General features: G+C 45.3%; 1 protein-coding gene across 3 annotated transcripts in view; it reads right to left on the bottom strand.

Moving 5' to 3' along the window:
- Positions 1-26,619, bottom strand: part of PIBF1 (progesterone immunomodulatory binding factor 1) — an 848,309-nt gene that overhangs the window by 574,646 nt on the left and 247,044 nt on the right. For all 3 annotated transcript variants that reach the window (XM_085622002.1, XM_085622001.1, XM_085622003.1), the window contains exons 8-9: positions 22,611-22,792; positions 5,768-5,893 (exon numbers count right to left, since the gene is read on the bottom strand). In XM_085622002.1, coding sequence (XP_085478128.1) covers positions 5,768-5,893; positions 22,611-22,792 — 308 coding nt within the window. The remainder of the gene's footprint in view (positions 1-5,767; positions 5,894-22,610; positions 22,793-26,619) is intronic.

The raw sequence follows: 26,619 nt of genomic DNA, 5'->3' as shown, positions 1-26,619 counted from the left end.
AGAGCAAGGGCAACAAGTTTTCATGTGTATTTTGTCCTTGGGACAAGTAGGCCTAACCCCATGCAGCACAAACCCAATGGCTGCCCATTTTGCAGTATCACATTATGGATCAGGGAAGGGCACTGTCTGCAGTTCAGGTAATATTTCTGTCTATGTGTTAATTCTGTTCAAACTTGTATTTATGGTTCATTAATTGAAAGCCTTTATTATTAGGATGAGCGCTCTAACTAATGTTGTAAGCTCTGACTACACTACTGACAGTCGTTACAGTATAAAAATTTGTACACACGTTTTTAAAGTTTAGCAATTTGAGGCTATGTATAATACTCCCAGAATGCTCTCTGATTTGATGCAAATATTTGCAGAAGCTTGATAGCAAGATTGATATGATTATTTGCCTTCAAAATAAAAATGTTCCTAAAAAAATGAAAGCAAAATTTTTTTTCCCCGCTAAACTACTGTAAAATTTGAGGTACCGTTTCTTTGCAGCATCATTTAGTAACGTGTTGATGCATGATAGTATTTCCCAAAAATCTTCATAATGGAAAATCAGTGTAACCAGTTTCAATAAGATTATGGAAAACAAAAATAAACAAGCATTGGCAAAGCCAGTAGGTCTGAAATTGGTGGCCAGCTTTTTAGTTTTGTCAATGTGTGACTTGTTTTGGCATGGTTTTTGTAAAACCTTATTGGTGTGGGAGCTGCCGGACCCTCACCATGACAGCAAACACTAGCAAAAGCAAAAATTGTTTTTGGTTTCAAAAAGCACACACTGCCACAGTAGGTACTGGCATTGAACAAAACTACTTTGTGTGCCGATATGCTTCTTTTGAAAGAGCAGAATGCTGTCACTCACAGTGAAGCCAGCTGATGCAGAGACAGAGACAGAGACAGAGACAGAGACAGAGACAGAGACAGAGACAGAGACAGAGACAGAGACAGAGAGAGAGAGAGAGAGAGAGAGAGAGAGAGAGAGAGAGAGAGAGATAGAGTTTTTATAAACGCAAAAGGTCATGGTCAAAGCCAGACCAAATTAGGGGCCAAATTATTAAAGAAAGTTTCATAAGGGCACACATGGTATATGTCATTTCATTAAGTGCAGCTATGAGACTTTCGTGAATTCCCAAGAATTTACAAAAGTTGGACAAGAAATAGTACTCCTAGAAAATATTTTTGAACTGCAGTTTTGCATGAGCAAATATGCATGTGTAGATTTGCTCTGATGAAAATCTGTGTGTGTTCAAGTTCACTTTCCCGCCAACCACTTTTTCGCAACTCTGGAAGAAGATTTACGTCTGCCATTGTCAGGAGTAAATTTCCAACATTTCTCAGTATGGGAAAAGATTAGAGAAGAGTTGTAGAAAACCCTTAAAACATGCAAGTTAGTAGGTTTGCACAGACTCAAAAGGGCATTCTAACCCTGGAACTATTACTTACCACTACCTACAGCCCCAGTATGAGGATCTGCGGAAATGTGACAACATAAGGGGATTGCAAATGTGGCAACATAAGGGGATTGCAAGCATTCAAACACTACTATGGTATGAGCCCTGGCATAATCAGAGAGGCTCTATCAGAGCGCTCGTATAATGAGACTGCTGCCATAATTTGTCGCCACACTACATGGCATCAAAGGGACATGTGGATTTTATTACAGGACAAGTAGATTTATGAAGCAACCTGCCCTACGGACAAGTAGATGTTTTTTTAAATTCCACACCCCTGACTATATACATAAAATGCTTTGACACATAGTTTACTGTGATCATAAGTCAGTCTCTGCTTCCATATTTACAACCTCACTGAATCGTTCGCCTTTAGTGTTAACTTGGTTTTTCTGTGTAAGTACGGACTCTTTGGATCGTTTTTAGTGAGCAATGGAAGCGCTCTAAAATTTGTTTCAACAGATAAATAGCAGAGTTATGTTTTGTTGTGACATTTGAACCCATAAAACAAACAAGGATAGTGTAAACTGTGTATTCCTTCTCACAGCATTGCTTGTGGACTGTTCTGTATCTCATGGCCCAGACGCCCCTGGGCAAATGAATGCAGCTTGAAGAGATCGTTCTTCTCTGCCTAAACTCCACAGCTGCTTTCTAATTCATTCTCCCATCTATTACTCAGTTGATGTTATATAGAGCACATTAGGTATGTCATTTCTATACTAGCTAGATGCCCTCCTTTTATCTTCTTTGGACTATTAGTCATATTTTGTATTTTGTTCCTTTTAGCGGTACCCTTTTGACGAAGGGATACTTCTTTTTTCTCTACAGCTATTTCCATGGGATACAGTTGAAGTTTTGTACAAATAAATGTATGGATAGGTGGTTTGACTTGTTATTTCTATGTAATTTTTTTAAAAATTATTATTACTTGTATAAGCACATCTATAGATCTTCGTGTTAATTCTTGGTGTTGGTCACATATAGATTGTTCATTAAATACATTGGCGTTAACATGTTTATTCAGGATATCAGTGAAACATTTTTTTATATACATGTGGCACTTTTTCTTCCACGTACACAAGCACTGCCCAATATAGATTTTGGCAACATTCTGATTATGTTTGTTAGTATGAGCCTCATTATATTTATATACTTTGCAGGTGGTATTTCCTCTGAGGTTACTTTCCCATTCTCCCCCCTGTAGCTATTGTATTTCATTGTTGCGCACCGAGGGAGGTGGTTGACCGCATTCGGGTTTGGCACCAAAACGAGCGTTGGCATTAACAAAGTGGGCACCTGAAGATTACACTATTAAAGAAGTATACATAGGAAAACAAAAATGATCCTATATAGCAGGGATTTGACTTAAGATCATCCCTGGGGAATATTTCAATGTGTTAAGACAAGAAATAATATACTGAATATATACAAAGGAAATTGTATAATACAAATAGTAACAGCAGTATTTATATAGGACTCTTTAGCATTTGATAACAATAGATACAGTAGTACATGATACGTATATTTCTCTTTGTGTCCCAACCCCCTATACGTTTTTTTAATTCTGTGACATGTTGGTCGTAACGGAGGTATGCTTTAAAAATGACTGCAGATATGTATGAATGTATGTTGAATTTTTAATAGTATGATGTGTAGAGAAGGGACTGTATAACCTTCAACGAATAATTTTGATTATATTGGTGTAGATTATAACGTGTAATAATTATCGTACACAAAAGAAAAATTGCGTGGATAAAAAGAAAATATGTTGTAAGAAAAAATAATGAACAAAAAGTGAATGAGAAAATATATTAATTGTATGTTTATTACATGTTGCGTGCAACACATATGCTTTGAACAACTATCAATCATTTGATGTATGCAGCTGTAATGATATGGGGTAGGTGGTTACTGTTTCTGTTCCGGAGCTCAACTGATGACACACAACAGGTCCAGGACCTGGGAGGCACCTCCAGGCCAGCAGGGCTCAGGCAGGTCCAGTAGCAATTCCATTGCAGCAGGTTCGCTGGGCAGTTGCAGGAAGACCTCTGGAGCTTGTTGCGTTCCTGTAGCTTAGAACAGGAAGCCAGCTAACTAGCCTTTGGAGTCATCTTGTAGTCTGGGATGAAGGGTGCAGGTCCAGTTTTATTATTAAGACAGCAGTGTCGGCTCTCAAACAGGCCAGTCCTCTGGCAGCAGGGCAGTCCTCCTTCCATAGTATCCACAGCTCCAGGAGAGTACTGAAGAGTGGGTCTAACAGTCCTATTTTTACATCTGATGCCACCTTTGCAGTTGAAGAAACGTCTGCAGTCCCCCCCACCTCCCCTCAGAAGAGTCTAGAATTTCCTTCCTCCCTGCCCTGGTCCCAGTCTGTCTTGAGTTACAATAGGGTAGTGTGTGAGCTGAAGCAGTGTCTTTTAAGTGCAAGTGTGACAGGTGACAGCTCTGCCCTGCCCTGCCCCGCCCCCCTCACCCACCAAACCGGACTTGGATGACCCATGCTGCCAACACCCAGTCCCACTATTGTGTGGCTGTCTTTGAGGATTACAAAAAGGCCAACTGCCCACTACACTTAGTCATATGACCCAGGAAACGGGCTACATGCACTAAATGGTTAGGGCAAGAATATGCCCACCTTCTAAAAGTGTCATTTTCCGAATTGTGAATTAAAATCTGACTTTACAATTAATGAGGGTTTGAAATTACAATTCCTCAGACACCAAACATAACATTTTTACAAATTGCCAAACAAAAGTTTTCACTTATTAAATGTAATAAAGTAACCCAATGTTAACCTATGGGAGAGGTAGGCATTAAAGTAGTGAAACATTAGTGAGTTTTTCACTACCACGACATGCAAAACTTAAATGTACATGTCTAACTTTTTTAATACAATGCACCATGCCATATGGGCTGTTTGGGGCCTACCCTAGAGGTGACTGATCTGTATTGCAAAGGGAGTTTCAGGCTTGGCAATCGGGTTATGTTGTCAAGTCAAATTGCCAGTTTAAACTGGATTGCAGGATGCAAATGGCAGGCCTAAGAAATGTTCAAGAGGCTACTTAACCCTCTACCCAGCTCCTAGGTAGCCCTACTGGGCATCCCCAATACCATTACACCCTTACCCTCACCTCTCCCTTCCCAGTGGCTATGTTGCGTCGAGCAAAGTGTTTGTTCGTTCTCATTGCCATGGACATTATTTGCTCATATGCTTGTGCATCTATCCTTAGCCCTTATGATGCTAGACATGTGCAGCACTTACCAGCATCTACTTGTTATATGCCTTTCATGGTGATGAGTGTTTGTCTTCTTAACTCTTAATAAAAAAATACTTGACACAAAGAGGCTACTTAATTGGGTGGCACAATATTATTTCAGGCCCACTAGCAGAATTGAATTTGCAGGCCCAGTGTACAAGTAGTACCACTTTACTAGAGGCTTACAAGTAAATTAAACATGCCAAATTGGGTGTAAGCTAATCTTACCATGCTTTAGGAACTGAGCACAAGCACTTTAGCACTGGTTCGCACTGATTACGAGCACAGAGTCCTAGGGGCAACAAAAACAAATACAGCAAAAGAAGAGGGGAGAAGGCAAAACATTTGGGGGCGACCCTGCAGAGAAGATAAAGTCCAACAAAGTGCTTATCTTTAGCATTCTGCTATCTAAAACTATTGGGCTTGGATCTCCCGATCATCTATAACGAAGTTAGTAAAGTGACCTTGCATCACATTCGTACCTTCTAGGTGATTATAGGCCTTCTACTCAAATCCTCTTGCTCACACAAGCCTGCTTCAGCTCTATTCCCTCTCCTCGATTTCGCCAATCCAACACTCAATTTTCGTTCAGCAGAATTTTTTGCCATTTCAAAAGGAAACTTAAATACCACACTTTGTGGATAAAAAGCTCCAAATGAAACAATTTGATTGTCATCCTCCTCATACTTTAGTAAAAGACTATTTTAGTGTTTGAACGCTACCTTGTGTTGCTCCTCTTACCTGTCCAGTTTATGTACTAGCAATGACTCATTAAGCCACTTTTCCTTTTAATTAATGTATATATTTTTGTGTTGAAATACTCACTGTACAAAGTGAGAAAATAGATCTCTCCTGATTATAAGATTCAGAAATGTATTATCAACCTTTGCCATATGAACACATTTCTCTATCTGCTAAACACAACAAATGATGCTATAACAGTGGTCAGAATGTAATAAACAGGGATCAACATTTGCATTTCAATAGAACCAAGATAAGCCATAGACTCTTGGGATGCTTTTAAACAGAATTTCAATAGGCAGAAGAGTTATATTTTTACTGCACCTGTTCTCTCTTTCATACATCTCCTTTGATGCTCCTCGGAGCTGCTCAATTTCTTGATTTGTTTTCAGTCTGATTTGCTCCAACTCATCACGCAGCTTATTCTCGTATTCAGTCTTGTATTGATCTCTGTAAAAATGTAAAATAAAGTATAAAAATATTAACATTAAAACTGATAAACTGTGCACCTTAAGTGCTTAATATAGAAAACGGTGTCAATAGAAATGGCATAAAAAGCAATGGCTGCTTCTATTAGACCCTAGATTTATATTTTTCTTACATAGGTTTGCGAAATGCTTAATATAACACGGATTATAATTCAGAATGAAATACACCCACATAAACCAGATCAAGAATGGTAGCAGCCAGGGACACTCTTGCCATACAGCCCCCCTTACACAGGGGTGTGGAGCTTTTCTCTTTCTATTTAACTTAATATCTATGTCACCCAACTAACATACCACAGCAGAGGAGCACTCACTCTGTAGCAGGTTGGCTAAGGGCCTGGCTGCCGACCCCCAAGGAACACGGTCTTCACCATTAGGTGGGGCGGCCTTGCAGTACTGTAGAAAACATTTCTAAGAAGCTGGGAGTCATAAAAAAAGTCATATTCAGTAGAGTAGATGAATCTACAGCTACTTCTACAGTTAAAGTGGGGTGCTGGTTAGGATTCCTTCTAACACTATAATGCATGTTTAAATATCTGTGAATTTCACTTTAGAAAACCATAGTTAAATTACAGTTATGTAAAACAAAACAAAAAACAACAAAAAAATGAAATTCACACTAATGGGTAGCTCAGTAATCCATTAGTGAGTTCTGGTTTGCATGGCTGTTTAGCGATTTAATGATTGTGGTTCAGCATAACTTGCAAATTTTAGTGGTTTTTTCTGTTTTAATTGGTAAATATAATGCACTTTATTTGTGTTTTTAAGTGAATGCAAATTTTTCAAACATATGTTAATGTGTTATAACCAGAGCTAGCAACACACACACACACACACACACACACACACACACACACACACACACACACACACACACACACACACACACACACACACACACACACACACACACACACACACACACACACACACACACACACACACACACACACACACACACACACACACACACACACACACACACACACACACACACACACACACACACACACACACACACACACACACACACACACACACACACACACACACACACACACACACACACACACACACACTCCCCAACATAAATTCAACCATATACAGGCTATTGGTCACCTCAAGAATTACACCATTTTGTCACAGTGTTATTTCTCAGCTCCGAGGCCTTTAGCTTGCTCATTTTCAGAATTAGTATAAGCACTACACCTGTTATGTAAAAAAAAAAAAAACAATTCTACAAAGAGACATATTTTAGTGTAAGAGGAAACTAAGTTAAATTTCTAGCTCACATTCGTAAAAGACCAACATCGTTTCCATGTTACAATGTAACTTCTTTAAGCTGCTTGGTAAATAGTGTGTTGGCTACAGTAGATCACCTGTCAACCCCTTGAGTGCTATGTACATGACCTCACCGTCCAAAGCGCTCACAACTGGGTGCTACAGACATGGAAGTTACGTCCAAGCTGCAGGCAACAGAGCACCAGTTGTTGTGTGCTGCTCCTGAGCCCCCCAACCCCTTTGCCACATCCACCTGGGTCAGATCAGGAGAGACCCGGGGGTTGTGACGGTCCTGCAAGTGATCACGTCGATGATGCGATAAAGTCACTTGCATGACCGGCAACCAGGACACTGCTTCCTGCCTTGCCTGCAAGCGTGAAGAGTACTAACAGTCCCCTTTTCCGCATTCGTCGGAACTATGCCTAAAGGGAGGTAGTGCTAGAAAGCTGAGAAACTCATCTGTTCCAGGCATGTGTGCTGTAGATACACATGCATTGCATACTCCTGCCATCTAGTGCTGGCTCCGGATGTTTGCAAGTTGTTCTCCTTCAAAGAATTCTTTCCAGTCACAAGGTAGGTGACTCCTCCTTTCGCTGATAGTGCTCATGGGCATCGACTCCATTGTTAGTTTGTTTTTTTCCGCCATCGGGTTCGGACGTGTATTGCTGCGCTCCGGTTCGAAACTGATCTTCAGGTTCCCCTCAGTGCACAATCCACTCTACCCTCAATGTTATTGATTTTGTACGCATTTCCCTGTTCTCCGCGTATCGATCAACAAATTCTCCATCTTCGATCGAAAACTTCGTAGGTGTCCCTCGGGCCTAGTCGTGTCAGTCCAGCCTTCTGCCGATGGAACAGACTCCGTTCCAATTCTGTTCTCAGTGCCACGGCAAGTACCCTCGCACTGATCTACATCAAGTTTGTAACTTGCGCCTCTCTCTGGAGCACAAGGAGGAAGACTGACGCCTGTAAATCATTTCAGTCCAAGAAAACTCTCCGTGATCGTCAAGCTCGACAACAAGAAATTAAACGAAAGCATTCAACACACTCCAGATATCTTCGGTGAAGAATCCGAGCAGGAAGAAATCAAAGAATCGGCAGCAGAAGAAGAAGAGGCCTTCTCCGTTCCAGAGTCGGATTCTGAACTCGAGATCGATTTGAAGTCTGAAGACATGCCTCCGGGACAGGGTGCCATGAGTACCGAAGACCCCTTGCCCCCCAAAACCTTTTCCAAAATGCAAGAGGCTACGGCACCACCTCTGCCTTCTGGCCAGGGTCGCCAATGAGACAATGTTTCCGACGGCGCGCCTCCTGGCTCGGCACTGAAACAAATCGTCAAGCCTTCCGGCTCGGGACAGAGTTGGACGAAATCCTCTTCGGATCCAAAACCCTCAGGTTCAAAGGACAAATTTGGTTCGGAGCCAAAACCCTCTGCTCCGAAACAAAAACATGCTTCGGAGCCAAAACCTTCCGCTCCCAAAAGCAAATCTATTGCAGTGCCAAAATCGAAAGACAGCCTCTCTGACCCTCCCAAACCAATTTTAGACCTTCATAAAGCCAAATTGTATCCTAAACAAAAGAAGATTTATATCAATCCTGATGCGGGACACATTTCTGCTAAAACACCAGCCAAATGCAAACTTCCTTCAGAGGACTCTGCATAGAAGATTCCTCCGAAGAAGAAAAAAGGACATGGCTACCAGCACTGCTTATCCTGCCCGCTATCCCCTCCACCTCCACCATCTTCTCCACATTTACCAATTCGAGAACCTTTACACATATACTTCAGGGATCTCTACATACACAGCCTGAAGGGCAGGATATTGATGAAGAAGACTCACATTTGCCTGTAGACCCATGGAATGATTACACCATTAACCCTCCATTAGAAACTGACCCAGTCCTTTACCCTGCAAAACCATCACCACCGGACGATAATGTGGCTTATCAACAACATATTGCTAGAGCAGCGGAGTATCATGGAGTAGCCTTACATAAAGAGTCCTTAGAAGAAGACTTTTTATTTGAAACACTTGGGTCCACACACAGGTCAAGTCAAACACTCCCTATGCTAAAGGGCAAAGATGAGGCATGCAGATCACCTTCCAGGAGTGAACAATCAAATTGCCAACCTCCTCAGCAGAATGAGGTAGCAAGGGAAGTTTGGATTTCAGACAGTACATACCCAGCAAGAGAGTAAGTTATGGTGTTAAGCTGTATATGTTGTATGAAAGGGCCACTGAAAATATATATAATTTCAGGGTATACACTTCCAAGAATTCTTAAATTTACCCCTGGGTGTCCTTCCACTTTAGGAGTCAGTGAAAAAAATGTGTGGGAGATCTTGCCAGAACACATTTTCAAAAAAGCCACCATTTATAAGTTAACAATTTCTACTAAGCAGTGCAATTAAAGACTTGTTCAAAGTGGGTTCTGTGTACTGTGGCACAAATCGCTCTTACCGTAAGAGCTTGTGTGTAAGAACCTTCAAAGGCGGCAAAGCAGTGCCATGCATAGAAATGAATTTGTAAAGGTGGTGAGAGGGGCAGTCAAGAGCCTTGGCCTTGAGCTCCCTTCGTTGGCTTTCAGGACTTCTACCTCCAAACCTCTTTTGCCCTATAATGAAGCCCTGATCCAAACTTAGCACAGGGGCTTCTGTGAACAGTACAATCGCCCGCCGCCATCGTCCCGCTCCGGGCGACCTAGGATTCCTTACGCAACATCCTTCCCCTGAGAGCTTGGTTGTCCAAGCCTCATCTTCTAAAGGCACATTCCCTTCTTCACCCCTCTGTTAGGGAATCCAAAAAGCTGGACCATCTTGGGAAGAGGATGTTTTCTTCCTCTAGCTTGGCAATGTGGTCAGTGAATACCGTTTGCCTTTTGGGCCGATACTCCCATACCATTTGGGACACCGTTGCGCGGGTGCTGCCTCAGTGCACGGAGGAGGCCCGGGCTGTTCTCTCCCAGGCAGTTGCGGACAAGAGAGATGCAGCAAAACTCACCATTCGTTGAGGACTGGACACCACTGACTCACTGGGCAGAACAATTGCCTCGTCAGTAGCATTACGACACTACGGCTGGTTGAGGACTTTCGCCTTTTCAGGGTATGTCCAATCTACCCTGATGGACATGCCCTTAGATGGCACTCGCGTTTTCGGCGAGAAGGTAGACTCTGCACTTCAGCGCTTCAAGAAATCTCGAGCTAGGGCCAGATCCTTGGGCCTCACTGCTACCACCCTACCCCCTTAGTCTGCCTTTTGTGGCTAGGGAAGGGGTGCCCAGCCATGTCCTGTCAAGCCCAACCACCAAGTCATGCAAACTGTCCAGCCTCTGCTTGGCCATAGATGTGAGACCAAGGGACCTCATGGGTCAAGGAGCCAGCAGGCGGGCCAGTCCACCGTTTCCACCTCTGTCACTGTCTCCAAACCCTCCTAGTCCGACGTTTCAGGCCCATCATCGGCCAGTAGGACACATAATTTGCCATCACCTCCTCCGCTGGCAGTCGATCACATCGGATAGGTGGGTTCTACAGATAGACCGAAGGAGCTACTCCCTCCACTTGGAGAGTACCCCTCCATGCAACCCTCTTACAACCATATGTCGGAGGATCATTTGGCGCTTCTCCGCAAGGAAGTTACGGCTCTCTTGGCCAAGGGGGCATAGAGAGGATCCCTGTGCCAGAAGTAGGACATGGTTGTTATTTCCACTACTTTCTGGTGCCCAAAAAGGACATAGGCCGGCATCCTATCTTAGACCTCTGGAACCTCATCTTCTTCCTTCGGAAGGAGAAGTTCAAAATGCTGACTTTGGCCCAGGTCCTTTCAACCCACGACCCAGGAGACTGGATGGTAGCGTTGGACTTGCAGGACGCTTATTTCCATATCCCTGTCCTGCCTGCCCACAGACAGTTCACGGTGGGCCACTAGCACTTTCAGTTCACCGTGCTCCCCTTTGGTCTTACTAGTGCCCCTAGGATGTTCATAAAAGTGATGGCGGTCATCGCAGCTCATCAGGGCAGATCAGGGGTACCAATCTTCTCCTATCACAACGACTGGCTGTTGAAGGCGGTCTCACCCCAGGCTGTTGACTCCCACCTCCAGACTACGGCAGACATTCTGCACTCGCTGGGGTTCACTATCAACTTGCTAAAGTCACACCTGACTCCCTCTCAGAAGCTCTCTTTCATCAGAGTGATTCTGAACACAGTGCAGTTTCAGGCCTATCCTCCCGAGCAGGGAGACCAGTATCATAGCCCAGATATTCCGATGTTTCAGCCTCTATCCTGGATATAGGCGAGAATGACACTGAGACAGCTGGGCCTCATGGCCTCCTGCATACTGCTGGTGGATCATGCCAGATGGCATATGCGGGCTCTGGAATGGTACCTGAAGTTCCAGTAGGTGAGGAATCAGGGGAATCTTTCCAACTGTATCCAGATCTTGGAGGGAATTGCGCAACAACTGCAGTGGTGGCTCACAAACCAAGATTGGGTCACAGGCAGAACCCTTTCCCTTCCCCAAACAGATATGACTGTGGTGACGAATGCGTCACTCCTGGGATGGGGCAGCCACCTGGGAGAAGCGGAGAGCAGAGGCGCCTGATCTCCAGAGGAGTCTGGTCTTCATATCAACCCTTTGGAGTTCCAAGCGATCAGCCTGGCACTGAAGGCATTCCTTCGCTCTATAAAAGGGAATGTGGTGCAGGTGTTTATGGACAAAACCACTGCCATGTGGTATAGCAACAAACAAGGCAGTGTGGGTTCACGAACCCTTTGTCAAGAGACTCTCAGTCTCTGGACATGGCTGGAACATCAAGGCATATCCCTGGTGGTTCACCACCTGGCGGGTTCTCTGAACAGAAACTCAGCCGTCGGTGCCTGGTCGATCATGAATGGAGTCTCCATCCGGAGGTGGCGCAAGGTCTCTTCCAGCAGTGGGGGGTGCCTTGGTTAGATCTATTTGCCTTCGAAAAGAACACACAATGTCACCAGTATTGCGGGTTGGAGTATTCAAGGTAGCGCTCGCTCGGCAACACGTTTTGTCGTGAGTTGTGCTTTGGCCTCTTGTACGCCTTTCTGCCTATACCACTTCTGCCCAGAGTGCTCAGGAAAATCAAGCATGACCTGGCTCAAGTCATTCTAGTGGCTCCGGATTGGGGACGAAGAGTCTGGTATTCAGACCTTCTGAGCATGGCCATCGATCCTCCGATCAGACTGCCCCTTATAGAGGATCTTTTGTCGCAGCAGCAGGGGGCGGTTCTTCCCCTGAACCTGTTCAGCCTCCACCTCCTTGCGTGAAGATTGATCGGCGGCAGTTGACAGCTTTCGGCCTTCCACGCCAAGTCTGTGATGTCATCTTGGCAGCCAGGCGTCCCGCCACTAAAACGGTATATGCCTGTAGATGGAACTAATTTGTGGAATGGTGCACAAAAAAGGCTGTTGATCCCCTTTCTGTCCCTCTTTCAGAAGTTCTGTTGTACATACTTTCTTTGGCCTAGCAGGGCTCTACTTTGGGCACCCTACAGGGTTATCATTCAGCTATATCTGCCTTTCTGGGACAATATCAGCCCTCTTTGTTCAAATCTGCCATTGTTAATAGGTTTATTAAGGGCCTTACGCACTTGTTTCCTTCGTCCCCTTTCATAATGCCCCAATTAAATTTAAATCTGGTTTTGAACTTTATGTGTGCTCCTTTCGAACCTCTTCAAAATTGCCCTCTCAGGCTTCTAACCATTAAGGACTGCTTTCCTCATTGCCATCACCTCTGCTCGAAGAGTTAGCGAGCTCAAGGCTCTGTCTTCCAAGCCTCCCTATCGGTCTGTGCATCTGGATAAAGTGGTGCTTCGCACAAAAGCTTCACTCTTCCCTAAAGTGGTCTTGACCTTACATATGGGACAATCCATTAAACTGTCCACCTTTTACCCACCCTGCATCCCTCCAAGGAAGAGGAGAGACTCCACCGCCTGGAACCAAAAACGTGCATTGTCTTTCTATCTTGATTGTAGCAAAGACTTCCGTGTGGATTATCATCATTGGCTATGTGGGTGTCAAGTAAGGTCGGGCCGTCCAGAAAAGGACCATCTCTCGATGGGTTGTCCTCAGCATTAAATTCTGCTACGCATTGGCAAAGAAGGAACCTCCTGTGGGGTAATGTGCTCTCTACTAGAGCAACAGCGGCAACCATTGCTTTAGCATGCACAGTCCCAGTCCTGGATTTCTGTCAGGCAGCAACGTGGGCATCCCTGCACAGGTTTACCAGACACTACTGCCTGGACAGCCAAGTCCGGTGGAACGGGTACTTTGCCAATTCGGTCCTCCAAGACTTCCTCGTGTGATCTTGGTTCGCAGACCCTCCTCCGGGGCTGGTATTGCTGGGGTATCTATTCAAAGGTTAAGGAATCTACAACTAGAAGTCTCTATCACATGAATAAGTTACTTATCTTCGGTAATAATGTATATGGTAGGGACATATTCTAGTTGTACATTCCTTACCGCCCCACCCATCCTCCTCCAATTTTACTGCCTAACTCTGGCATTTTAGCACATAGTTCTCTAAGTAATGCGAGTGGAGCTTACACGTCAGTTTCTTTGGTTGTGAGAAGTTGGGTTACTGATTGAGGGGGGTGAAACCTAACGCAAGAAGCAACCACAACCCTTGGTAGGGTGAGGCACAAGTAAACCCCACATTAACCTGTGCTCAGTCCTCTGGTACCTTGTCACAGAGTAGTCAGGCTTAACTTAAAGACAACGTGTAAAGTATTTCTGCAGGTCTTCAAAAAGTAAAGTGAAAACACGACACAAGAAAAATTCCTTAAAGATTTAAGTGAAAATAGCGCCAAAAACTCCAAAGTGCCACTTGCAGCTATTTCTAGTTGTGCAGGACTGGAAGAAAGTCAAAAGTTCAGGCGAACTGCAATGGACCTTAGGTCAGATACACAGATCAGGTTTGTCCAGCTGAAAAGTTACCTTCTCAGTCCAGGGCAGAGTCCTGTTTGCAATGGAGGAGGCCGAAGTGTTGTGGATGCTTAAAGTATCGCAAAGAGCAGACCTGGTGTTGCGAAGTGTCGTTGCTGTATCGTGAAGATCCCGTTGTCGTCTTGAGCGGGCTAGGCAAAGCTTCACGGTGGTGCTCATGGCGAGCGGTTGGTGCTGTAGCACGAATATTCAGGTTGACGGAACTTGGCATTGGTGGGCTGTGTGAGTGACAAGGTTTCGTTCACCAACTAACCTGCTCATGGTCGCGAAGAGCCCAAAAACTCCAATTCAGTCTCTATGAGGCCACCCCAAGGATCCAGGACCTGAGGGGCACCACTTTAGGATCAGGGGCTGACACCATTTGGATGTGTGTGCTGGTTCTGGAGGTTGTGAGTCTGACATGTCCCTGTGGTCCTAAACAGGTGCCAGCAGACTAGTCCTTGGAGTCACTCTGGGAGTCCAGGGCTCAGGTGCACATCCAAGACCTCTGACCCAGGCAGGAGGGCAGAAGTCCAGCAAGGCAGCAGTCCTGAAGAGTTGGTGTCTGAGGTCCAATATTTATACCTTTGAAGTGGGAGAAGCTTCTACAGGTTTCCCTTTGAAGTGCATATGTTTCGTGCCTTCCCTGCCCTGGCTCCAGACTAAATATAAGGGATATGCAGACCTTTCTGTGAAAGGAGGACACAGCCTATTCAAGTGCAAGTATGTTGTGCCCAGCTCCACCATCCCGTTCTGCCAGTGATGGCCCATCCAGGCAAACCTAAACTCTCCATTAAGTGTGGCTGTCTAGGAGGAATAATCAATGCCTAACTGCCAACTACACCTAGTCATGTGACCCAGAGAACTAAACGGCTAAGGCAGAAAAAATGTCAACCTTCTAAAAGTGGCATTTCCAAAATTGTAATTTAAAATAGGTCTTTATCATAAGAAAGGATTTTTGATTATAATACCAAAAGTCCCAAACATGAACTGATTACTTGTTCTCATTTGGACGTTACAGCTTATGACATTTAAGAAGGTAACACCAATGTTACTCTATGGGAGAGGTAGGCTTTGCAGTAGGGAAAAAGGAATTAAAGAGTTTTGCACTGCCAGGCATGTAAAGCTTAAAAGAACACGTCCACATTTTTAAATACATTGCACCCTGTCCTCTGGGATGTTCCAAGGCCTACCCCAGGGGTGACTTATATGTATTACAAGGGAAGCTTTGTGCATGGCAAGAGGTTGACTTTGCCAAGTCAAAATGTCAGTTTAAAACAGCACACACAGGCTGCAATGGCATGCCTGAGACAGGTTTAAAGGGCTACTCAAGTGGGCGGCACAATCAGTGCTGCAGACCCACTAGTAGCATTTGATTTGCAGGTCCTGGGCACATGTAGTACCCCTTTACTAGGGACTTACAAGTAAATTAAATATGCCATTTGGCTGTGAGCTAATTCTACCATATTTAGAGGAGACAGCACAAGCACAAAAACGGGTTCGGAAAACAGGAGTGAGAAGACAAAAAAGATTGGGAATGACCCTGCAGAAAGGGCCAAGTCCAGCAGTGTTCATTTTAGACCGATCAAAAAGATCATCCCCTTGATGGTGAGAACCTGTAAACATAGTTATTGAAAGGTCAGCAAAGTGCACAAACTATGCTTATCAGCCTAAGGGTCAGGGAAGGGGCTAATACTGTTTTTACAATGTTACGTTTTTACATGACTTATTCCTTTTATTGGAAGCTGAAATGGGAAAAACTAGGCTTAAAAGTATCTTAGTGCTAAAATATATGTATATACAGTATATGTTCTAAAAAAAAAAACAATGAATGTATGGAAACGATTTGTAATGCTCCTAGTTTTTTTTCCACAGCCAATAAAATAAAATATTTTTTTTTAAATTACTAATCAGTGTAATTACAGACTGAGTCTGTCGGGTCCTTTTTAAGGATCATATGAACAAGTTACTTACCTTCAGTACCTCTTTTTCTGGTAGAGACTATCTAGCCGCAGATAGAGACTTCTAGCAGCAGATTCATTAACTTGAATAAAAACCCAAGCAATATCTCCATGGAGGTGGGTTTGCAAAACTGATTTATACTAGAAAGTTCTGCAGGACCAAACTAGCAAAGTGCCCTTCCCGAATGGACCAGACTGTCCGGACAGTAGTGCTTTATGAATGTATGTAAAGAAGCCCATGCTGCTGCCTGGCAGATATCCAGGACCGGGACTCTGTATGCTAAAGCACTGGTTGCAGCCTTCGCTCTGGTGGGATGAGCACACAAACCCTAAGGGGGTTGCTTCTCGGACAAAGCGTAGCAGATCTTAATATACAGTACGATCCATCAGGAGATGGACAGCTTGTGCATGGACTGTCCCATCTTCACTGAAACATGCCCCACGAAGAGTTGGTCGTCCACCCGGAACGCGTTTGTGTGGTCAAGGTAGAATGACAAAGCTCTTTTTGGATTCAGTCGGTGAAGTCACTCCTCTTCTTTAGAGGAATGTAGTGCGTAAAAAAGTAGGCAGGGTGAAGACTGGCCTACATGAAAGGGAGCGACTGCTTTCGGCAGAAAGGAAGCACTATTTCATAGAACTAGCTTGTCTGGGTAGAAGTCCAAGTATAGAGGCTTGGATGACAAAGCCTGAAGCTCATTGACCCCCCCGGGCAGATGTTATTGCCACCAGACAGTCCGTATTGATGTTAAGGAGCCTTAAAGAACAGTTTTGCAAGGGTTAAAAGGGAGCACACATCAGAAACGTCAGGACTAGATTAAGGTCCCACCGTGGCATGATGAAGGAGGACACATGTTGCAAACCTTTCAAGAACCTATGTACAATGGGGGATTTTAGGAGGAATGGCTGGTCAGGCAACTGCAGAATGGCTGATATAGCAGAAAGCTAGCCCTCTAAGGTTCCCAGCGTAGAGCCCTGCTGAACAAGGGAAAGGATAAGCAGAAGAACCTGAGAAAGGGGAGCAGAAAGCGGATCTACCTGTCATTCTGCTCGCCATGCCATGAACTTGCCCCAACAGCAGGCATATACCTTTTTGGTAGAGGGACACCTGGCTGCCAAAATAACTTTTCAGAATTCGGGCGGAAGGTCAAAAGCTGCCAGCTGTCACCGTCACCGTTCACTCTATACACAGGGAGGCTGAGTGTTGACCCGTTTGAGGGGAGAACCATCCCCTGCTACTGCGGCAGAAGACCCTCCAGAAGGGGCAGCCTGATTGTAATAATGATGGCCATGCTCAACAGCTCGGGATATCAAACTCTCCGAGCCCAGTCCGGAGCCACAAGGATGACTTGGGCCCGGTTGTTTCTGAGCACTCTGGGCAGCAGAAGTTTGGGCGGAAAAGCATAAAGGTGGCCACAGCTTCAATCAAGACGAAAAGTGTGTCAGAGCAAGAGCCGCCTTGGAAACTCCATTGCCCACAACGGCTGCCAGTGCGTGTTCTCAGTGGTTGAGATCAGATCTAACCAAGGCTCTCCACACTGCAGAAACACTGTGCAACACCTACGGATGAAAACAACATACATGATCCTCTAGGTATCTTTGGCTGAGTTCGCCCGCCCTGGCATTCAGACAGCCTGCCAGGTGTTGAGCCACCAGGGATATGCCCTGCTGTTCCAGCCATGTCCAGAGGCGCAGGGCCGCTTGACAAAGGATCCACGACTCCACTTCGACCTGTTTTATGCTATACCACATGGCGGTGTTGTTGTCCATGAAAACCTACACTAGCCTTCCCTTGATGGAGGGTATAAAGGTTTTTAATGCCAGTCAGAATCGCACGGAGGGCCAAAGGGTTGATTCAGAGTCCTGATTCCACCAGAGACAAGAGTCCTCTGATCTCTCACTCTCCCACATTGCTGCACCATCCCAGGAGTGACGCATATGTCACTATTGGGATTTCTGGTTGGGGAAGGCAGAGGGGTCTACCGCTGACGAACCACTGCAGATGCTTTGCAGTTTCTTCCGAGATCAGGACCATGTCAGAGAGATTCCCCTGATGCTGCGCCCGCTAGAACGTCAGGTCCCACTTTACAGCCCACATATGCCAGCGGGCATGTGTCACAAGCAGGATGCAGGAGGCCATGAGACCTAACCGCGTCCTCAGAGTCAGTCTCACCTAAATCCAGGATGGAGTCTGAAACATCGGTATCATAGCCCAAATGTCCTGGACTCGCCATTCGGGAGGATAGGCCAGGAACCGCAACTTGTTCATAATAGCTCTGATGACAGAGAGAGCATCTGATAGGGAGTCAGGCGTGACTTTGGCACGTTGATAGTGAACACCCAGACAGGAGGTCCGCTGTAGTCTGGAGGTGGGAGATGATAAATCTATTTTATAAGAGGGTCAAAAAAGGGGACTTAGTTTAAGGACTAAAACACCTCCAATCCCAGCTGGACACTACAAATAACCATCAGAAGGTGCACAGTCCGTTTAAAGAAGAATAGCTAACCAATAGTTACTGTGGAGGAATGCATGAAATCCTACAGGTAATTGAGACACCACCTCACAGGAGGTAAGAGTCCATCAGCCCACCCTTGTTGGCGGAGCATCGTCATTTGGAACTCTAAGGAATCACTGTCTGAGCCCAGGGTCGCAGACCACCAAAGACTCAGCCTGGTGCGCAGGCCAGTGATACCCAGAAAGAAAATAAACTCCTGCCAGGGTGTGTACCCAAGACTCGAGGACTCAAGTGATGTGCAGTGCTTATATGTGATGTGAAATTAAAAATGAATACCTGGTCAAAAAATGTGTTTACACTATAATTGAACCAAGAATTAGTCTGTAGAATTTTAAATAAGACTATAGGTTCTTTTAGATATGAAACTTGGTTAATCCATATTAAACAAATTTTTTGACCAAGTATTCATTTTTAATTTCACATCACATATAAGCACTGCACATCACTTGAGTCCTCGAGTCTTGGGTACACACCCTGGCAGGAGTTTATTTTCTTTCTGGGTATCACTGGCCTGCGCACCAGGCTGAGTCTTTGGTGATCTGCGACCCTGGGCTCAGACAGTGATTCCTTAGAGTTCCAAATGACGATGCTCCGCCAACAAGGGTGGGCTGATGGACTCTTACCTCCTGCGAGGTGGTGTCTCAATTACCTGTAGGATTTCATGCATTCCTCCACAGTAACTATTGGTTAGCTATTCTTCTTTAAACGGACTGTGCACCTTCTGATGGTTATTTGTGGTGGGAGATGATAGCCTGGGGCGAGCCCCCCTTCAACAGCCAGTCGTCAAGATAGTAGGAAGACTGGCACCCCTGATCTCCGCAGATGAGCTGAAACCACAATGATCACCTTGATGGACATCCAGGGGGCGCCGGTAAGGCCAAAAGGCAGCAAGGCAAACTGAAAGTCCTCGTTGCCCACCGTGATCCACAGGTAATGCCTGTGGACAGGCAGGACAGGAATGTGGAAATATGTGTCCTACAAATTCAATGCTACCATCTGGTCTCCCGGGTCCAGGGCAGACAGGACTTAAGTGAGCGTGAGCATTTTGACCTTCTCCTCAAGGAAGAAATTGAGAGAGCGCAGGTCTAGGATAGGACGAAGGCCTCCATCCTTCTTTGACACTAGAAAGTAGTGGGAATAGCAAACATGACCTACTTCTGGCGTCGGCACCCTCTCAATGGCTCCCTTGGTCAAAAGAGCATCACTTTCTGGTGGAGCAATGAGAGCTGGTCCTCCGTCAGCCTGTTGCAAGCAGGTGGCATAGGTGGAGGGGTAGTCACGAAGGGGACGTATTCCCTCCGGACAATTAGGTCTGATGTTATAGAACTCCACTGGGGCAAGCGCTAGCGTATCCTGCCTTCCACTGGGTGCTCATGAAGATAAGAGCAAAAGACACGCAAATGATGGACAGAATTGGGAACAAATCAAACATTCACCCCCAGTCATGGGATCTGGATTAAATCCATTGTGATTTTGCTCTCCAGGCCATCCCAGTTTAAACTCAGCCATATGCAAATCAGTCTAGAACCTGCTCCTCATGGGAACAGTCCAGACTGGATCAGAAACAAGCATTCTGGGGCAGATTTCAGGGTATCACCCCTCATCAGCTAGCTTGAATCCAGTGGCACAGTGAGCCAGGGACCCACGCCTGGTTTCTGAGGGTTTGGAGGCAATGCTACCAGGGGGTGGCAGACAGGCCCAATCTCTGGCTACCCGACCCTTGGGGTCTCTGGGTGACACGTCCTCAGCCATGCAGAAGCTGGTAAGCTTGCGTGTTGCGGTGGCTGGATTGGTATAGACGCAGCTGGAAGCCCCTTCCATGTCAGCGAAAGGTGGATTGGGGCTGTCAAAGGGCAATCGAAAGGTCCAAGGATCAGGCAGCAGCCCTGCTGTCCTTAAAGCACTCCAGCACAGAATCCACCTAGTCTCAAAAGAGACAGAAGTCAACACAGGCCACGTCCATAAGTGAGGCTTGGACATCCCCTGAAAAGCTAGTTTTTCTCAGCCAAGCCATGGCGCCGTAAAACCACAGTCGAGGAAACCGCTATGCCTATCGAGTCGGTGGTATCCAGTCCAGATCTCTCCCATCTTCAACGGCCTGGGAGAGTATGGCCTGGGCCTTCTCCAGGACCATTGGCAGCACCTGAGCAACAGAATCCCTACCAGCATGGGAGTAAAGGTCCAAAAGACATGTGGCCTTCACGGACTGCAGTGTCAGGCTGGTGGAAAAAAACATCTGCTTCCCTAAGGTATCTAACTTCTTGGAGTCCCCATCGATAGGACAGTAGGGAATGCACCAGGATGTACATGGGAGGTAGAGGTTTGGACCACCAAGCTCTTTGGGGTAGGGTGTTGTGTGAGGAAATTGGGGTCCCCTGGGGCAGGGCGGTGGACAATCGTCCGGTTCACAGGAGCAAGTACCAGACAGTACATCTGTAAGGCGCTAATTAAATGGGAGAAGTGGTTCTGAGGGGGGGGCACTCCTGGGTGTAGCACCTCCATCAAGATGTCCGTCTTGACTGCCAATGAGGGCAGGCTAAGGTCCAATACTTTTGCCACCCTTCTCACCACCATTGCTGGAAAGCATGCCAGTATCTGGAGAAGTGTCTAGTCCACTGGCCTCCACCAAGTCCTCACACCAGTCTAATTGGGGAACTAAAGGCTGGTATTGCTCAGGGTCCAGAGAACCCTCCCAATCCACCCAAATGCTAGCCCATATGAAGAGGGCTCATGCTCCATCCTGGAAGGCATGGCTCCAGTTGGCGCCAGGCGACGACCCTCTAGCTCCATGTCGGAAGTTGGGATAAGAATGGTGGCAGTGCTGGGAGCGTCAACATTGGGCCAGCATCCGGGAGAGTCGAGGTTGTATGACCTGCATCGATCTGGATCCACCCGTAGATCCAAGGGGCCCCAATGGTGGCACAGCCGCCGGTGTGGAACTTGTAGGGGCCCTTCCCGAACTCGTTGGGCATGAAGTTGCGCCAGCGGGAACAGACAGCTCAAATATGAAGCGCATGGCCTCATAACACACTTGGAGATGAGCAGGGGGGTCACTCCAGCTCCCAGAAACACAGGGAAGTACAGAGCCGATCCAGGTGCTGGCTCAACCATGGTGCCAGCACTCGAATGCAGACACTCCCTCATCTCATTGACCGAGGCAAAGTCGAAGACCTCTTCAACTTCTTACTCTTCTTCTTGTGGTGGGTCTTACCTGAGTGGCCCGATGACTTAAAGTGTGACAAAGATTTTGGTCTCCGCAACCGATCTCTTCCTCCTGGCAGGGATCGAGACCATTCCAGCGGCGCATGGCAAGCAGCTTGAGGGACTGCTCCCTCAAGGCCTTGGGGAACATGGCACGGCAATTGGCGCAGATCCTTTTGGGTTGTGGTTGCGTTACAAGTAGCAGAGGTACACCAGATGTGAGTCAGTCACAGACATCCGTTGATGACAAGCGCCACAGGGCTTGAAGCCGGCCTTCCTAGTGGACACCCTGTCACACCAGAAGAAAAACTTCAAAAAACTTAGACAAACTCCGGATATGCGCTGACTGGCGCAGAAAGAAAAGAACTAACGTCAATGCACTGGAGTGGCACCTATACGCACTGGAGTGGCACCTATACAAGTCCTGCGCACGTCACTTTCAGCGCAGACAACGCCACTCAGAGTGGAATGACGGCACCTACGGGTGCCATGGGGCACTGCTCATAAAAAATTTCCAGATCCAGTCTGACGCCAGGAAATAATTCTAAGGTAATGAATCTGTGGCTAGAAGTCTCTATCAGATAAAACTTTTCTTTAAGAAACACTTAGTCATGCAAGAGGTGTGCGCCCAGAAAGGCAAGTGGAAATACAGACACTGAACCATATAAACATTCCATTGATTACTTTGTGAGAATGGGCATGGTGATCAGTCTTCAACGTGATTGAGTGGTGGCCCCTAAAAGAATATCGTTTTAAGCAAATATCACTCACCTGGAGGCTACATATTTTTCATACATTTCCTCTCTAGCTTTTTTGGTATCTTCGAGCTGTGCCTGAAGCCTTTCCAAACGATCTTGTTCATGTGCACAACGAACGCTGAGCTCCATGTTCTGATGATTTAGGTATTCTTTATCTTTTTGGAGCAGAGTAACAGACTGTTGTAAAACTGTCACCTGGTTAACACATAATATAAGTTGTTATTCAAAGTGTACCCATATTTTTATGGTAGAAATTACAGTAGAACAAAAAGGATTAATTTAAAAGCATACAAATAAAATATACTCCCTCAGAGTTAGATTTTAATTTACTTACACTCCCCACCATCTTTTTCAGACCAATTTTTTATTGTGATGGAACCACAAAATAAATACAAATAAATAAACTTTCAGCAGATTTCCATAATATGGGCTGTCCTCATGAGTGATTTGAGTCTAAAAAACTGGCTCATTACAAAAGCTTATCAGATTTAGCAAAATCATATACCTCCAAACACAACATACCAAAAACAGTCAAATAATAAACCTATTTGCAGAAAAAACAAGAATATTCAATGGGATTGGTCATCCGCCAGTTGGACATTGGCAAATCGTTTGTAAAATGCTCAACTGGTGAAAGCACGCAGTAGCCAAATACCTCTTTTGGACATGATTAGACCCCACTTTTTACCTGTAAAATACTGTAGTTTCGACTAGAAGTGCACAGGGTCCATGACAATCAGGTCCCCTGTGCCAGAGCTCCTTCCCTAAACTGTACCTATTGCTTCCACAATTAGCACCACTTTTGCTCACATATAAGTCCCTCGTAAAAGGTACATCTGGTACCAAGGGCCTTGTAGACAAAGAAGGCCCCTAAGGGCTACAGCACAAATTGTGCCAGCCCATAAGGGACCCCCTCACCAAGCACATGCACACCACCACTGCAGCCTGCGTGTCTTGGTGCAGACAAAACTGAAGAGTCGACATTGCACACTTACCTGTATGTCATGCCTACAGACACTGCCTGGGATATAGGTAAGATACCCCTCTAGCAGGCCTTAGCCCTAAGGCAGGGTGCACTCGATCTCCTCTGAGGGCTTATTTTCATGAGCAGATATGTCCCTGCAACATTATTGCCGATTTCTGGATATTGTAAGGAGCTCATTACGATGGCGATCAGATGAGTGCCCGACCGACATCAAAGTAAGATTGGGACCGACAAGGAATCGGCAGTCTCACCCACCATATTTTGATCAGACCACTATGCAGGCAGTTGGAAACTGCCTTTTTCTACTGTGGCTTGTGCTGTGGCCTGGAAAAGATCCCCCAAAGTCCCTTTCCGACAGCCTTTTCATGGTGTTGGGACTGCCATGATAAGTCTGTGGTCGGTGGGAAATGGACATACATCGTGATCCTGACAGTGGTCCCTGAGCAGGCAATGCCTCCATTCAGGATCACAATTCCGACCACGGCCCTGTAGGGATCAGTAGATTCTGGACGAGATGGCAGTAGGTCCCCTGACAGACAAGGTTCCGACTGCCTGCATCTTAATGCAACAGTCGGCCCAAAGGGCTGTCTTCGGAGGGACTGACACTGATGGCCTCTCTGTGGCGGTCCAATCAGTATTGTGATGTGCCACTAAGTGTCCACTTTTGATATTGAAAAGTATTTCTATTGCAAAAAGTATTTACCTAAGAGAAAGTTCTGTTGTTCTACAAAATAAATATAACCAAGTATTATTTTGATAAATTGGTCTCGGATTTATTCATTGAGTGTGTGCCTCATTGTTTGCCACTCTGTGGACAACAATTGCTTAACACTGACCTCTGATAAGCTTAACTGGTCGCCCACACTACAACAGAAGAGAGCATTAGTATTATCTACTATAGTCTCTGTAAAGCCCCTGGGGATCCACTGGACTCTCTGAACACTATACCACTTTTTGGTATAGCATATAGAGAGCCAGCTACCTACACAAGCCATATTGCCCACATTCATTTGAGCACTGAAAGACAGATCCTGGTCCCACAAGGACCACAAAAGATTTTACTTAAGCAGCGAGAGAGACTCAAAAGCTGGCTGAACCCAGGCTGTTCTAACATGCTAAGAACAATAGCTCAATTTTATTAGCGTTCCGTTTGAGGAAGTTATGGATCATCCACTGTTTGATGTCGAATAATTACACACTGAGGTTGGAAGCCTATATTAGGGCTTGTTTGCCTAGTTGCAGTGCTTAATTTGTAAAAACAAAAAACAAAAACAAATAAGTGCCAGGGCTCTCGTTAGGAGGCCATTGCAAGTTGCATCATACATTGGCCATGCTATACTGCCATCAATAGTAACATTACAAATACAACCATCACACTCCTACAAGTGTGACCATTTGGACTATTTCAGGCCCCCAAAGGTATAAGAATGGCTTGTGTTGCAAGTAATAGTAATTTTTAATGTATATTGAATTGATAATTAACTGCTGTTGTGGTCATCTATAACTTAGCCACACAGCGCCACCTTGTGGCAGACTATCACAAGCGGTGGTGTTGACAATAAAGTGCTGATGCCGTGCACCGGAAACCACAGACTCAAATTAAGCACTGCCAAGCTGGATACAAATTGGCTACCATCAGCCTAAAACAGAACCCGAAAGCCTAAAAATAAGGTTGGAAAAAGGCCTCACACATACATTGAACAACATGGTGGGCAGTGACAAACTCTGTGGAACCATACATTGAACAACCAATCTCTTGAAGTGAGAAGAGGAGGATCGCATGAGACGCTAAAAGTGACCTTATATAAAAAAGCTTTAGACCATAACAAAATAAGCTTCACAATTCCTATTTCTGATAGTCTCTGCATCATTACAGAATAGGCCCTGGTGTTAAATGTGGCAGAGGGGCCCAAGAGGTTACTTCTATCATTCACCCTCCAATGTTATGGCGCTTATGTCATCATTCATTTCCAGGGAAGTTCCATTTACTTTTCAGGACGAAAGCCCAGCTGCCAGGGAGCTAGTGCATTAGTCTCTTTGTGCTAGGCGTAAGGCAGGCTTGCTCCTAGTTTTTTTTCCTGGATTTGAAGTGTTTGGTAGAAGGTAATCGCAAGATGGTAGTTAACATCTCCAACAAACAGACTGGCAATTCCACAAACACACCACTACTTTTGATGTGGCAGGCACCTGCCCCAAATGCAGAAAGGAATCAATCAGTTCTGTAATCCTGTCCCAAACCGATGGGGTGACTGATTTCAGAATCTACACAGGACAAAGCTCAGCAGGAGAACATAATTTTAACATGCAAAATTATCAGCACTGCAATGTAGTTGAAAATATATTTTGTTTTCCTTGAAAGAGCCCAGGTTGTTTCTCATTTCGCAAAACACCAATAAAATCCTTCTTCTACCACTCATAAGTTCTTCATAAAGCAGCCAAACAAAAAAAATCATAGGAGTTAGGAGTAGCAAGTAAACAGTCATCTTCATCAACATTTGGTGTCTTATGCTGCTTGGGCTGGCCCTTTAAATTGAATGACAAAATATTATCGAATCTTGGGATTCAGGGAACCCATGCTATGTACTATAAAAAGAATGTTCATAATCAAGTAGCAGCTTGACAAATCTTAAAACACAGAATGTTCCAGATGAAAGTAGGCGAGGCCAGCTTAGACGCTGTAGAAAGGATTTGCTTTCCGTAAGGGGCAGAATTCTTAGCCAAATCAAAGTGAATGACAATTTAAATAATAGTTCAATGGCTCCATGCCTTACAAACGTTTAACAATCATAAATGCAATCAAAGGAAACAAGCACTTGAAATGCAATAGGTCTTGCATCCACGCACGTTTGAGCTAGTGGTGTAAATGACAATACCTTTTATTCATGTTTTGGGTTTTAAAACATAAATAAAAGGCATTGTCATTTACAATACTAATAGCTTAAACTCTCGCAAATGCAAGACCTATTGCATTGCAATAAAGGGCCTTCTCGACCGCTTGCTAGATTGTAAATATCAGAGGAAGAGACCAGCCTGCGAC

The sequence above is a fragment of the Triturus cristatus genome, chromosome 8, assembly GCF_964204655.1.
Source record: "Triturus cristatus chromosome 8, aTriCri1.1, whole genome shotgun sequence".
Taxonomy (NCBI): domain Eukaryota; kingdom Metazoa; phylum Chordata; class Amphibia; order Caudata; family Salamandridae; genus Triturus; species Triturus cristatus.
Note: the sequence above shows the minus strand (reverse complement) of the source record. Positions and strands in the feature narration are given on the sequence as shown.